This window comes from Eubalaena glacialis, chromosome 2, assembly GCF_028564815.1.
Source record: "Eubalaena glacialis isolate mEubGla1 chromosome 2, mEubGla1.1.hap2.+ XY, whole genome shotgun sequence".
Lineage (NCBI taxonomy): Eukaryota > Metazoa > Chordata > Mammalia > Artiodactyla > Balaenidae > Eubalaena > Eubalaena glacialis.
In genome coordinates this window covers 161,252,774-161,265,580 of record NC_083717.1, presented here as the reverse complement: position 1 = coordinate 161,265,580, position 12,807 = coordinate 161,252,774, and the positions used below count along the sequence as shown (strand labels likewise).

The 12,807-nt window shown below is 43.9% G+C and overlaps 1 protein-coding gene across 1 annotated transcript in view; it reads right to left on the bottom strand.

Moving 5' to 3' along the window:
* The window catches only part of ARG2 (arginase 2), a 27,781-nt gene extending 14,974 nt beyond the window's left edge, over positions 1 to 12,807 (bottom strand). The window contains exons 1-2 of the mRNA XM_061180951.1: positions 12,572 to 12,807; positions 11,593 to 11,665 (exon numbers count right to left, since the gene is read on the bottom strand). Coding sequence (XP_061036934.1) covers positions 11,593 to 11,665; positions 12,572 to 12,682 — 184 coding nt within the window. The 5' untranslated portion in view covers positions 12,683 to 12,807. The remainder of the gene's footprint in view (positions 1 to 11,592; positions 11,666 to 12,571) is intronic.

Below are 12,807 nucleotides of genomic sequence, written 5' to 3'. Positions count from 1 at the left end.
AGGTCAGCCTTACTTGAAGCAGTCATCATTAGCTACTTAGGTCCTGGAATAAGTATGTTTCAAAAAAGGAGGCAAAAACTAGCCATCGCCACTTACCAACATTTAGCTTGACTAAATTCATCAACTGGTAGCCCAACACCTTGTAAGAGTTTAAAATTTGATATATGACAGTTATTCAATTTAAACATTTTTAAAATCTGGGAAACCAGGGGGCTTCTGAGGAACAAACCATTTTGAGAGTAAGGAAATAGTGATCCGGGAAAATCCCACGGATCACGATGTGAATGAAGTTCCAGGAGAAAGCCTGGATGCTTTGCCCCATTTCGTCCTTCAACAAATGCTAACTGTGTGCTGACTGTGCACCTGGTTGCAGCCTTCAGGGAGCTCACAGCCTGGTCAGAAGACAGGCAGGGAAAGCACAGGCCGGTGCAAACTGCGATGATGCAGCTGTGCACAGGGTGTGATGGGAACAGGGGAAGGTGCTGACTCAGACCCAGGATGAGCCAAGGGGACTTCTCAGAACAATCAGTACCTGAATCCTGAAGGTTTTAGCCAGGAATGAAAGGGCAAAGGCTTGCCAAGCAGAAACACATACCTTCAACCCTATAGAACAATGCCCAGGGTCCATCCGGGAGGACGGCAGAGAGATGAGGAAGGAGGAGGGGGCAGGGCCCAGGTCCTAAATGCAGCAGGGAGCTACTAAGGTTCAAGTCAGGAGGTGACAAATCAAATCTGCACTGTCCCGCATGCCGCAACTACTGAGCCAGCGTGCTTCAACTACTGAAGCTCGCGCACCTAGAACCCGTGCTCTGAAACGAGAAGCCACTGCAATGAGTAGCCTGCGCACCACAACGAAGGGTAGCCCCCACTCACCGCCAAGTAGAGAAAAGCCCGTGCGAAGCAATGAAGACCCAACACAGCCAAAAAAAAAAAAAAAAATCTGCACTGTTAATCTAGTGATCTGGTGGCCTCTAGAAAATGGCCTGGCCTGCAGAAGAGCAGCTCCCAGAGGGCTGTAAAGACAAGACAGACAGAACTGACAAGATTCCAGCAATACTTAGAGGGGTGTGGAGGAGAGAGAAAAGGTTTGCCCTCCAGCTTTCTGGCTCTGCTACCATCAGAGATGAGAAACCACAGGGGAAGGGAGTGGAGATGACAGTAAGTTCAGTTTTGGATACTCTGACATTGGGGTGTTAGAGACTATCCTGTTGATAATACGTGGAAACAAGTTAATGGCTCAAATCTAGGCAGTGTTCAATGGCTGATGACATCACTTCTGATGGAAGTGTATACCACCACCTACGAAGCAGAACCGCCAGAAAAAAAAAACTGGACCTGAATCTGACCAAGGATCTAGATCCAATAGCCAGTAGAAAGGAAATACAGAGGACAAAGAACATGTCATAGGATGCCACAGGGATGTGATCTGCAAAATACAAGCTGAGAGATTCTGCAGACGAATGACCTAGTTTCCGCTACAGATCAACTGCAAGGAAGAAGGAAGAAAACAGGAGGGACCTATAAAGGACTTACGAGATAACAGTACAGACCTTATTTGGATCCAAACTCAAACTGTAAAAAAATAAACACAAAAAGTGTAAATCAGTCGGGCAATGTGAACGTTAACTGGTGTAAGGGCAGATACAAGTTGAAAAAAGACTTAATTATCTCTGTTGAAAATAAGGGTAAAAACTTCTCTCCTCCCTTGTGTTTCAGAATTTCTTTCTCTGTCCTTTTCACATGTATGTAATCTTTATAATGACTAAATAGGCCTCACAACCCAGGAATGTTTGCTCAAGGACTTGGGAACCATTTTTGTGTGTGTGTGTGTGGGATCTTAGTTCCCCGACCAGGGACTGAACCCAGGCCACAGCAGTGAAAGCACTGAGTCTTTTTTTTTTTTTTTTTTAATTTTATTATTTTTAGCTGTGTTGGGTCTTTGTTTCTGTGCAAGGGCTTTCTCTAGTTGCGCAAGTGGGGGCCACTCTTCATCGCGGTGCGTGGGCCTCTCTTGTTGCGGAGCACAGGCTCCAGACGCGCAGGCTCAGTAGTTGTGGCTCATGGGCCCAGTTGCTCCGCGGCATGTGGGATCTTCCCAGACCAGGGCTTGAACCCACGTCCCCTGCATTGGCAGGCAGGCTCTCAACCACTGCGCCACCAGGGAAGCCCGGGAACCATTTTTTGAAATACAAACATCTAGGGCCCCAACCTCCCAGTTCTATGGGTATGAGTGGTGGGCCCCTTGCTTCAATTTGCCAAAAAACTATCCCCCCCCCTTTAAGATATGAGAAGTTTGTTTCCTGTCCAGATAAAGCCAATCAGCTAACCGGTAATCACTCCAATTTCCATGATAAAGTTAGGATGAGCTACATGTGACAAAAGGTCAACTATCAAAGTCCTCTAACTGGAGGACTAGTCATTAATCTCGAAAACATGGATTGTGTTGCACCTGCTTAGCTATAGAAAAGAGTAAGATTTGTCTTTGCAGTCTTTTATCAGATCGCCCGATTTAATGCTTATTCAGTAATAAACTGTTTTCCTTCTCTACCACCTTTGTGGATAGGTTCTCAGATGGGAGATTTTTTTAAATTATATTTCCACAATACTGGTATTTGACATTTATTTTAGGTGTGATAATGGTATTGTAGTTAAGTTTTAAAGCATTCTTGTATTTTGAAGACATATAATGAAATATCTGCAGATGAAACAAAATGATGTCTGTGATTTGCTTCAAAAGGTATGGAGGTGGGGTGAGAAACCTTGCCAGGTATAGATAATTGATGCTAGATGATAGCTATCAAATTCATTATGTTACCGTCTCTACTTTTCTTATGTTTGAACACTCCTGTAATAAAAAGTTAAGAAGATACATGGAAGCCGGCTGGTATACAGGTTTGGAGCTGGGAGGGAGGGGGAATAAGTGTTGGAGATAAAGCTCTGGAGGCATCAGCATACAGGTAACAGGAAGGCTGTGGAAATGGACAAATTGCCAACTGAGACAGCATAAAGCAGAGGGTCAAGGACAGAACCCTGAGGAATACTAAAATGTAAGGGGTAGGCAGCAGAGGGTCTAGCAAAGGAACCTGAAGAGTTAAAATCAGAAGAGAGTGGTGGCAGTTTCAATAAGATAAGATGGTTAATAGTGTCGAATGTGAATGTTGCAGGGTCCACCATATTAAAAAGTAGGAGGTCAGAGACCTCAGCAAAACCAGTTTCGTTGCAATGATGGCCCAGGACCCCTGATTATAGCAAGCTGACCTGTGAAAAGACAGTGGGGAAGCCAGTTATTTTGTTTCTGAAGAGAAACAAAATAACTGGACAAGAGCTAGAAGGCTACATACGGCAGAGGGGGATGGGAGGTGGGCAAGATTTGCACTTACTGAAGGGACAGGTTAGTAGAGAGACGCTGAGAAACAAGGGGCGAGAAGGGCTAAGTGCTGGAACAAGAACCCTCAGGAGCCAGGAAGGGACGGGATCTAGAGCACAGGGAGATGGCGTGGCTCACAGCCACTTGTCCAATATCTGCTCTTCCCTTCCTCCACAGAGGATTTTAGCTGGGGCACGACCCCTTAGAAGAGACTAAATTCACCGTCTTCCCTTCCAACTAGCTGTGGCCATGTGACCCACTGGAGCCAAAAGGATAAGCAGAGGTATCCTGCAGCAGCATCCTGGGAACTTTCCTTAAGGGAAAGCACAAGTTCTCCCTTCGCCCGCTTGTTGGTTTATTTTCCCATCCTGCTGCCAGAAATGAGGCCACAGCCATCTGGGACCATTAGATAGAGGCCTTGCTGGTAGTGCAGCAAGATAAGAATCTAGGAACTGAACTTCAAGGAACTGAGCCTCCAAACCAGTTCTGGACTTCTCTCTAGACTATTTCCTAGAGAGTGAACCATTTTTCTTAAACCGCTTATTTGGGGCTCTTATCACGTGCAATTGTACCTACCTAATACAGGAAGGACTGGATACCTCATCCTCTGAGGACAGTGTAATAGCATCTTTGTCGATACAACTAATTGGGGGATGATGGGGAGAAGAGCTAGAAGTTAGGGAGTTCATACCTGAGTTGGAAAAACAGGACGATTATAGGTACAGATTTCAAATAGCCATCATGAGAAACAGGATTTTTGGAAGAAGTTGGAGACCCTACCTTTACGATGGTGCCACTCAGTTTCTTCAACCATGGTAAGAGCTGAGAAGGCAGCTGACTGCACCAATTGAGGGGCTAGATTGTATATGGTAAGAAATGAGGTTCTCAACTACTTCTACTGCTGACTGTATGACCTTCAGGCCATACTTTACTTTTTTCCATTCTCAGCTTTTATTTATAGAACAGTGTGCTAAATAACAAGTTGAAAAAAATTTTCAAGCCTACAGCATTATGTCCCTAAGAAGTTAAAACCTCAAGTGACCTTCCTTGTTCTTAGAATATTCTATTCTAACTTATTTTAAGTGTTTCCTTTTTAATTTTAAATTGTGGTAAAATACACATAAAAATAACCATCTTAACCATGAGGTGGCATTAAGTACATTCACATTGTTGCATAACCATCACCACCATCCATCTCCAGAACACTTTCTTGCAAAACTGAAATTCTTTACCCATTAAACCATCTGTCTCCATTCCTCTTCCCCCAGTCCCTGAACCACCATTCTACTTTGCCCCTATGAATTTGACTAATCTAGGTACCTCATAAGTGGAATCATACAGTATGTCTTTTTGCAACTGGCTTATATCCCTTAACATAATGTTCTCAAGGGTCACCATGTTATAGCATATGTCATTTTCCTTTTTAATGCTAATATTCTATTGTATGTTTGTACCACATTTTGCTTATCCATTCATCCATCAATGGACGCTTGGGTTGCTTCCACCTTTTGGCTATTGTGAATAACGCTGCTATGAATATGGGTGCACAGATATCTCTTCGAAACCCTACTTTTCAATTCTTTTGGATATATGCCCAGAGTAGAATTTGTAGATCATCTAGTAACTATTTTTAACTTTGAGAAAACTCCATACTGTTTTCCGCAGTACCTGTATGATTTTATGTTCCCACCAACAGTGCACAAGGGTTCTGATATCTCCATATCCTCACCAACACTTGTTATTTTGGGGTTTTTTTGATGCTAGCCATCTTAATGGGTGTCATAATTTGCTCTTAAGATTAAGAATCACATAATAGGGACTTCCCTGGTGGTGCAGTGGATAAGACTCCACACTCCCAATGCAGGGGGCCAGGGTTCGATCCCTGGTCAGGGAACTAGGTCCCACATGTATGCCACAACTAAGAGTTCGCATGCCACAACTAAGGAGCCAGTGAGCCCCAACTAAGTAGCGCTTGAGCCGCAACTTAGGAGCCCAACTGCTGCAACTAAGACCCGGCGCAACGAAATAAATAAACAAATATTAAAAAAAAAAATAATAAAATGCATGGATAATCCCAAACTTGTTTAAAAAAAAAATCACATAATAGCAAGAACCTAGCACAGTGCCTAGAACATAGTAAATATTAGGTATCAAACAACTTTGAAATATAAAATGTAAGTTAAATACTTTGCTGCCTTCTTCTAAGCAGGAAAGATATGGTTATATTGAAATTTGCCAAATCCCAATAACATCTATAATAGATTTGCCTATATTCAGGTTCATCAGTGATGTATGCTTTTGCCAAGGCATTAGCAAATTACTAATTCCAGAAAAGCTTTATCACACTCCAGAAAGAAACCAGTACCCATTAGCGGTCACTCCCCATTCCCTCTCCCCCCAGCCCCTGGGAACCACTAATCACTTTCTATATGGATTTGCCTATTCTGGACATTTCATATAAATGGATTCATATAATATGTGGTCTTCTGCGTTCTTTCACTCAGTATAATGGTTTCAAAGTTTATCCATTTTGTAGCATGAACTAGCAATTCATTCCTTTTTATGGCTCAATACTCCATTTTATGAATATCACATTTTTCTTAAATCTCCCGTAAGAACCCAGATTTCTGGCTTTTCTTGAAAAACTGGAGATAAGAGTGTAGAAAGGCCCTCCCCTTCCCACATGACAACCACTGGCAAGACCTCAGGAACAGCTTTTTGTTCCCTGAACATTCCAGGCACTTTTCTATCTCAGGGTCTTTGCACTTTACTTACTGCACTTACCCTCTTCCTGAAATGCTTTTCTCCCAGATATGCACATGGTTCCTTTCCTTACCTCCCAAAGGTCTGCTCACATGACCCCTTCTCAGTGAGGCCTCCTACCTACATCTGCAGTGCTTACCCTATCTCCCCATCCCTTGCTTTCATTTATTCTATAGCGCTCATTACATCTGACATACTGTATGTTTTACTTATATCTGCTTCCAACCACCCCTCATTAGAATGAGAGTTCCATGATAACAGGTATTTCTGTTTTGTTCACTATTGTATTCCTAGTACCTAAAGCTTAGTAGTGCTCAAATTTTTTGAATATATACAAACAATGAACTTGCTATAGTTTTTAGTGACTGAAAGCTGCTAAGAAAAAATAAACCTGAAAATGTTTAAACAGCTTTAATGCATACTTTATATTAATTGACACTTTAAGTGCAATGAGTTTTGGCAGATATATGTAGTCCTGTAACCTCCACCATGCTTAAGATATAGAACATTGAAAGTTAAATTAAGTCCCAGTAACACATTAAGGTAGGTCTGTTTACTATAGTCAGGCATGCCTAGAGCTTGAAGATGTTTTAAATTAAAGCTTTAGGCTTGGGACTGCCCTGGCGATCCAGTGGTTAAGACTCCGCGCTTCCAATGTAGGGGGCGCGGGTTCGATCCCTGGTCAGTGAACAAAGATCCCACATGCCCTGTGGTGTGACCAAAAAATTAAAAAAAAAAAAAAAAAAAAAGGCTTTAGGCTGCTATTTCAGAAGTTGTATTAAGGAACATGATAGTTCAAAAATCAACACCAAGAGAACAAGGAGTTGCTAAAATCCAAAGGGACTAAAACATACTCCTAGATTAACAAAAGACCAAAGAAAGCATAACCTAATGAGTTGTATTAACATACAAAAAGATTGTGTCAAGTACTAGGGGAAAAAAAGCAAACAAAAGAATAAGAATTTATTATCAAGGGCCTGGGGAGAGAGGGCTTTGCATATTCCAATCCACATGGTAATTTCTCACTGGAATTTGTAAACTGATTTATCAGTCAGGATCTTTAAGCTGCAAGCAACCGAAACCTTTCTAGCTAATTTAAAGAAAAGCAGTTTTTTCAATTTGGGTAACTCCCAGAATCATCTTAAGAGGACCAAAATGTGGTTTAAAGGTCACATTGCCAGGAATAATGGCCCCAAAAGTCACATTGCAGATTGGTCCAGTGAAGATACCACTGCTGCTGTCACCTCCACTACTAGGAAAAGGAAGCACTGCAGTTTGCATGGCTGACCCCACTGACACTGGACAGAAGCTACTGCTAGAACTGCCGCCACAACTGCCCATCACAGAATGAATTCTTTATTGCCCCTTCTTCCAGAATGTCAAGACAAGGTTTAGGGTGGGTGTTTCTGTTGATGGAGCCTAGGTCAAGTGCCCACAACCCCAGTTACAACACAAATGAGGTGGAATGTGGATGGAGAGAAGTCTAAAGAGGTAGAAGAGGGCCAAATAATAGAGGATCTGTCTTACTGGTTGTTAAGCATGGAACACATACGACCAGTGGTTGAAGATCAAATACCAAAATGTAAAACTATTAAAATGAAAATGTATTAGAAAAATGCATCTAGCACAAGCCTGAGATTTCATTGTTTACTGTAGGGGCAGGCTACATTTTAAAAGTATAAAGCTTTAAAGCCAATTTAAAGAAAAACACCAAAAAAAATAATATGGCAAGTCAGCAAAGATGCTATATGAATGACAAGACTGAGAAGCATGGATGCATGTAAAAAGCCATGGAAAGACTAAACAAAGGAGAAAAATAGTCTTAAAAAGATCAGTCTGGTGGCAGTAAAGAATGAACTGAGGTAGGCAAAATGGGACAAGAGTCATTATTGGAAAATTAGATCTGTGTGTGAGAAGGACAGAACTAGAGCAGGGCCATTATGGGAAGGACTCTAATCATTTAGAAGGGGGAAAAGAAGTCAACAAGACTTTGTGATCAGAAGTAAGGAACAAAAGGGACGACAAAAGAATTCTGATGGTCTTGGAGTTTGACTTGAGTAACTAGATAATGAGTGATAGTGTGAAACAGACAATGGGAAGACAGCAAGACAAGCAGATTTGAGGGAGAAGATAATGAATTTTGTTTCGAACCTATAGAGTTTGAGACATCTGTGACAGTGAGATGAGGCTACTTAGAACAAAGCTGGTGGAACACTGGGGACATGAGCATTTGAGGGCTGGGAAGGAGGATCCCAAAAAGGAGTCCAGGAAGGACCAGGCAATGGAGAGGAGGCTCAGGAGAGAGTAGTGTCCTGACTAACAGAATATTTCAGGAATAAAGTGGTCAGTTGCGCAGTAGAGAGGTCCAGCAAAATAGAGGCTGACAAATCAGTGAGCTTGCTCAGGGCAGTTTCAGTGTGGTGGTAGGATGGGAGCCAGGCTGAAGCATCACTATCATAAAACTAAATTTGTGATGGCTGCTGTTCTCTACCAAACACTGAAAGCACATACTGACCCCTGCACTCACACATCAATCTGTTCCAAACGAACAGCTCTCATACCTCTATGTTTAAACTATCTCAGGCTCTCTATTGGTTCTTGCTGAAGCAGACCAGATTCTTGGGTCTCAACCAGAGTTGCCTGCTCTGCTCTCACATGGAGCACCAAATGGAGCAGAAGAATAAATGTCCCTAGCCTAGTTGAGGGGAACCAGAATAGCTCCCACGTGGCTTCCTGAACTCCAGGACCCTTGGCTGGTCACGGGAATACAGTTCATTTAGGCTGTCACTGCTTCAGTACCACAGCTGGGTCAAATTACCATAATTACAATGACAGACACATCAAACTGTTTATAACTATCTTACCCACAGAACACTCATCCTACTTCTGAAGAAAAAAGGGCAAATTACCATGGCTATAAGAGCTAACCAGAATCATGAGCAGAGGCACCGCACCTAAGCCTTGCCAGAGCAACGACTTCTTCATTTTTCTCAGGCTCTCTTTATATACTAAAATAAGTGGTTACCTGAGAGAGGAACCATTGAGTGTCCTTACTAAGCCCAGGGAAAGGGAAAAAAAAAACCCAGACAAAGGCAAATATATTCATTCACGAGAACAGGAAGTATAACTGATGCCATGGCAACAGCAGCAGCCTGTGACATCAGAGCGGAAGGCAAGGAACAAAGGGATTTATGAGCTACCTTTCCAAGGGTCTTCTCTCCCTTGAAATTTGACCCATGCTGCTTATTTGGTGCTGTTTCAGAATAGAGCAACTGAAACTCCTCTTGGTATTTTTCTCCAACATATTTCTGGAGATTAGCCAAAACCACATGCTGGAAATCTGCTGAGTGCCACAATCTTATTAATATGCAATGAGATTCTGTTTCAGACTGCTGGTGATACCGGGCTGCCAGTCAGCTACAGGGTAAGGATATAAATTGTAAAACTAAAACTATTTGAAAAAAATTAAAGGGGAGACCAAATAAACTGAAGCTTCATCATCACTTTAGCTTGGAGATTTACACAGGAAGTATTTGAGGGAGTGGAATTTTAGGGAGAATGGCGTCCCCAGGTTGGAGTGGAAAAATACCAGGAGCTGTGGCAGGAAAGGAGGTGTACAAAGCATGAGTAAGAGAAGCTGCTTATAAATATTCCCTTCCCCCTCATTCAGCAGCCTCAGCTGGATATTATTAATGTCCCCTGCGTAAGAGGCTACAATTGAATCTAGTCAGAAGTCTCTTAAGACAGAATAGAACAATGAGCAGGCAATTTGAGCAAAGCCAGGCTCAGTTTATCAGATGAGCTGCAGGATTACCAGGTATTAAAAAATAGTGATTAGCAGAAATTGCTTTCCCTCAGTGTAAAATTATGCTTTTAAAAAGAATGTGTACAGCTGATTTAAAGGGACAGTATCTTCATTTATAAGCGGGGGGAGGGGGGACAACTTCCTCCCATTAGGTAACCTGTGACACATTAAGTGAAAGTCTTTTTTTTTTTTTTTAAGTATTTGTTTATTTATTTATTTATGGCTGTGTTGGGTCTTCGTTTCTGTGCGAGGGCTTTCTCTAGTTGTTGCAAGCGGGAGCCACTCTTCATCGCGGTGCGCGGGCCTCTCACTACCGCGGCCTCTCTTGTTGCGGAGCACAGGCTCCAGACGCGCAGGCTCAGTAATTGTGGCTCACGGGCCTAGCTGCTCCGCGGCATGTGGGATCTTCCCAGACCAGGGCTCGAACCCGTGTCCCCTGCATTGGCAGGCAGATTCTCAACCACTGCGCCACCAGGGAAGCCCAAGTGTAAGTCTTATCTCTCATCTTTGGTGGTAAACTTGGAGAATTATTAAAGTGATTAATTATAGTTCCTTCTTCAGTTGGGTCTCTTTATTATTTAACAGAAAAGGTTTGAGTATTCAAATCAAGACACCACATCCATATGTAACCAGAGGTGTATGGAAGACACACGGTGACTTCATTATTCCTGTTTTAGAGGGAGATAACCCACCCCTGGAATGGGCTCAATGATCAGCAGAGGAGGTTTCAAAGCAAGCACGGGTAGGGGATTTGTAGTTCACCTAGATTCTGTATTAGTATCTCCAGGACCTATAGTTCCCTACTGCCATGCCTTTTGCACTTTATACTCCAGAAGAGATATGTGAATGGCCCTAATATAATAGAGGAAATGGCCTTGAACAGCAGCTAGAAACATTTGGGTTAGATATAAGAACCTTCCTACCATAAGGGTGTTGGAATTTGGTACCCTGTTACTAACAAGGTTTTCCTTTACTATATAAATGGGATTTATCTTTGGGTTGGATTTACCTCTGGTTCTGTACGTTTAGAGTACTATCCAGATTACAAGACTATCAAGATTACAACGTTACTTTTGATTACCTGGGGTGCTTGTGAAAATGCACGTGTCTGGGTCCTACCTCAGAGCCAATAAACCAGACTCATCCACTGAGAAGCCTAGGAATCTCTATTTCTCACAAGTAAACCAAGTGATTTTCATAATCAGGGAAGTTTGGAGAAAATGGACCTAAGGCTCTGCTTACAGTAATAGAAAATTCTTAAACCTAAGGAGGAAATGAATGACTTGAAGAGAGGAAACTGATAGATGGATGAATCATAAGCACCTCTGACTGAGTTAGGAAAGCTAGAATTTTGGGGAAAGGTTGACTGCACAGTGGGAGTGAGAGCCAGCATGCTCAGCACCACTTTGCAGTCACTAGCAGCTTGTTCCAGGCCCTGCCTCACTCCGCCTCCTTGCCTTCCACACAGGCTCTTTATTGCAAGAAGACTTTGCCTGAAGACTCCTCCATAGATCTTAAGCTGCATGTGGAATCCAAGGGAGGATGGGAAACGCTTTCCAGATACACAGCTGACGCTGTGCAGTTCCTGGATATAAGGGAATAAGACTCTGAACTGGCGTGTTACCAGCCCTCAGACTTCTAAAATCCAGCCACTTACCCAAATCGGAGAGCCTTTTCATCAAGCCAGCTTCTCTTACAGCAGTGGGACCATATTCCACTCCTTTTCTTTTCTGTAAGATAAATTACACAGTTAGATATGAGGGAAGATGACTAGAAAATAAGACCACTTTAGCTCACAAAAATACAGAAGTCTGCAATGCTATATTTAGTTCCCAACAGATCCCTCTGAAAACCTGTGACAGCATCAGCCCTTCCTTTTATCCTTTTCACCTGAGGTCTGGTCATTTCAAACACTTGCAGGGAAGGAGGAGAAACAACAATCACTGGATTCAGATCAACCTTCCAAGCCCCTCATTGTGGGAAGGGCAAGTGGAGGCAAGACAGAGGAAGGGGCTGAGCCAAGTCAGAATCTGGCTGTTTGGTGTACGTGTCGCAGGCCAGGGCCGAGCCCCGGCTTCTCCACCAGTGACCTCTCCACGACTGCAGGTTTCTTTCATTGAAGAGAGAACAAAACAGCCCCTTCCGTCTTCCCGCCGCTAGAGAGGCAAGCACCAATTTCCTTTCCAGTTAATTCTCTTTCTGAGAACGGACCCTGGAGCCTTAAATCCTCGGTCTCTCTCTTTAACCTCTCCTCCCTCAATTTTCCACCGGGGATTCTGGTCGGTTTCTCCTCTTCCAGCCCCTCCATGACATCCTCTCCCTCCTTTCCTCTCCTCCATCACCCCAAGGGGAACCCACCACTTTCTCGCTCCTCGGGGGTAAGGCCGAAGAAACCCACCAGCCCGCCGCCCCCTGCCCACGTGGCAAACCGGGTGCCCTCATCCCCTCCCTCCTTCTACCGAGGAAAATCCCACGTGCTCTCCCGGTGCCCAATCGCGGGAATCCACCTCCTCGTCCCCTCTTCGTTTCTCCCCATCCTCTCCTCGCCTCCCCATTCTTCCCACCGGTCCCGATTTCTCCAGGCTGGGGTGAGGGGGCGGGAATCCTGCACCAAGGTGCCAGGTCCCAGTTCTCACCTGTCCCCGTGAAAATGGGGCTCCAATGACAGCCACGGAGTGGACGGACTTCTTCGGGACTGAGCGCGCTTGCGTACGGAGAAGAAGCGAGAGGCTGCTCCTCAGGGACATGATGGGCAGCGCAGGACGTAGACTAGCGAGAGGCTGCTACGTGCGGCTCGCCGCCTGGGCTGAGCACCGCACCCTGCAGTGGTTACCTACCGGCGCGCGAGCCGCACCCCACCGCGCCGACCCAT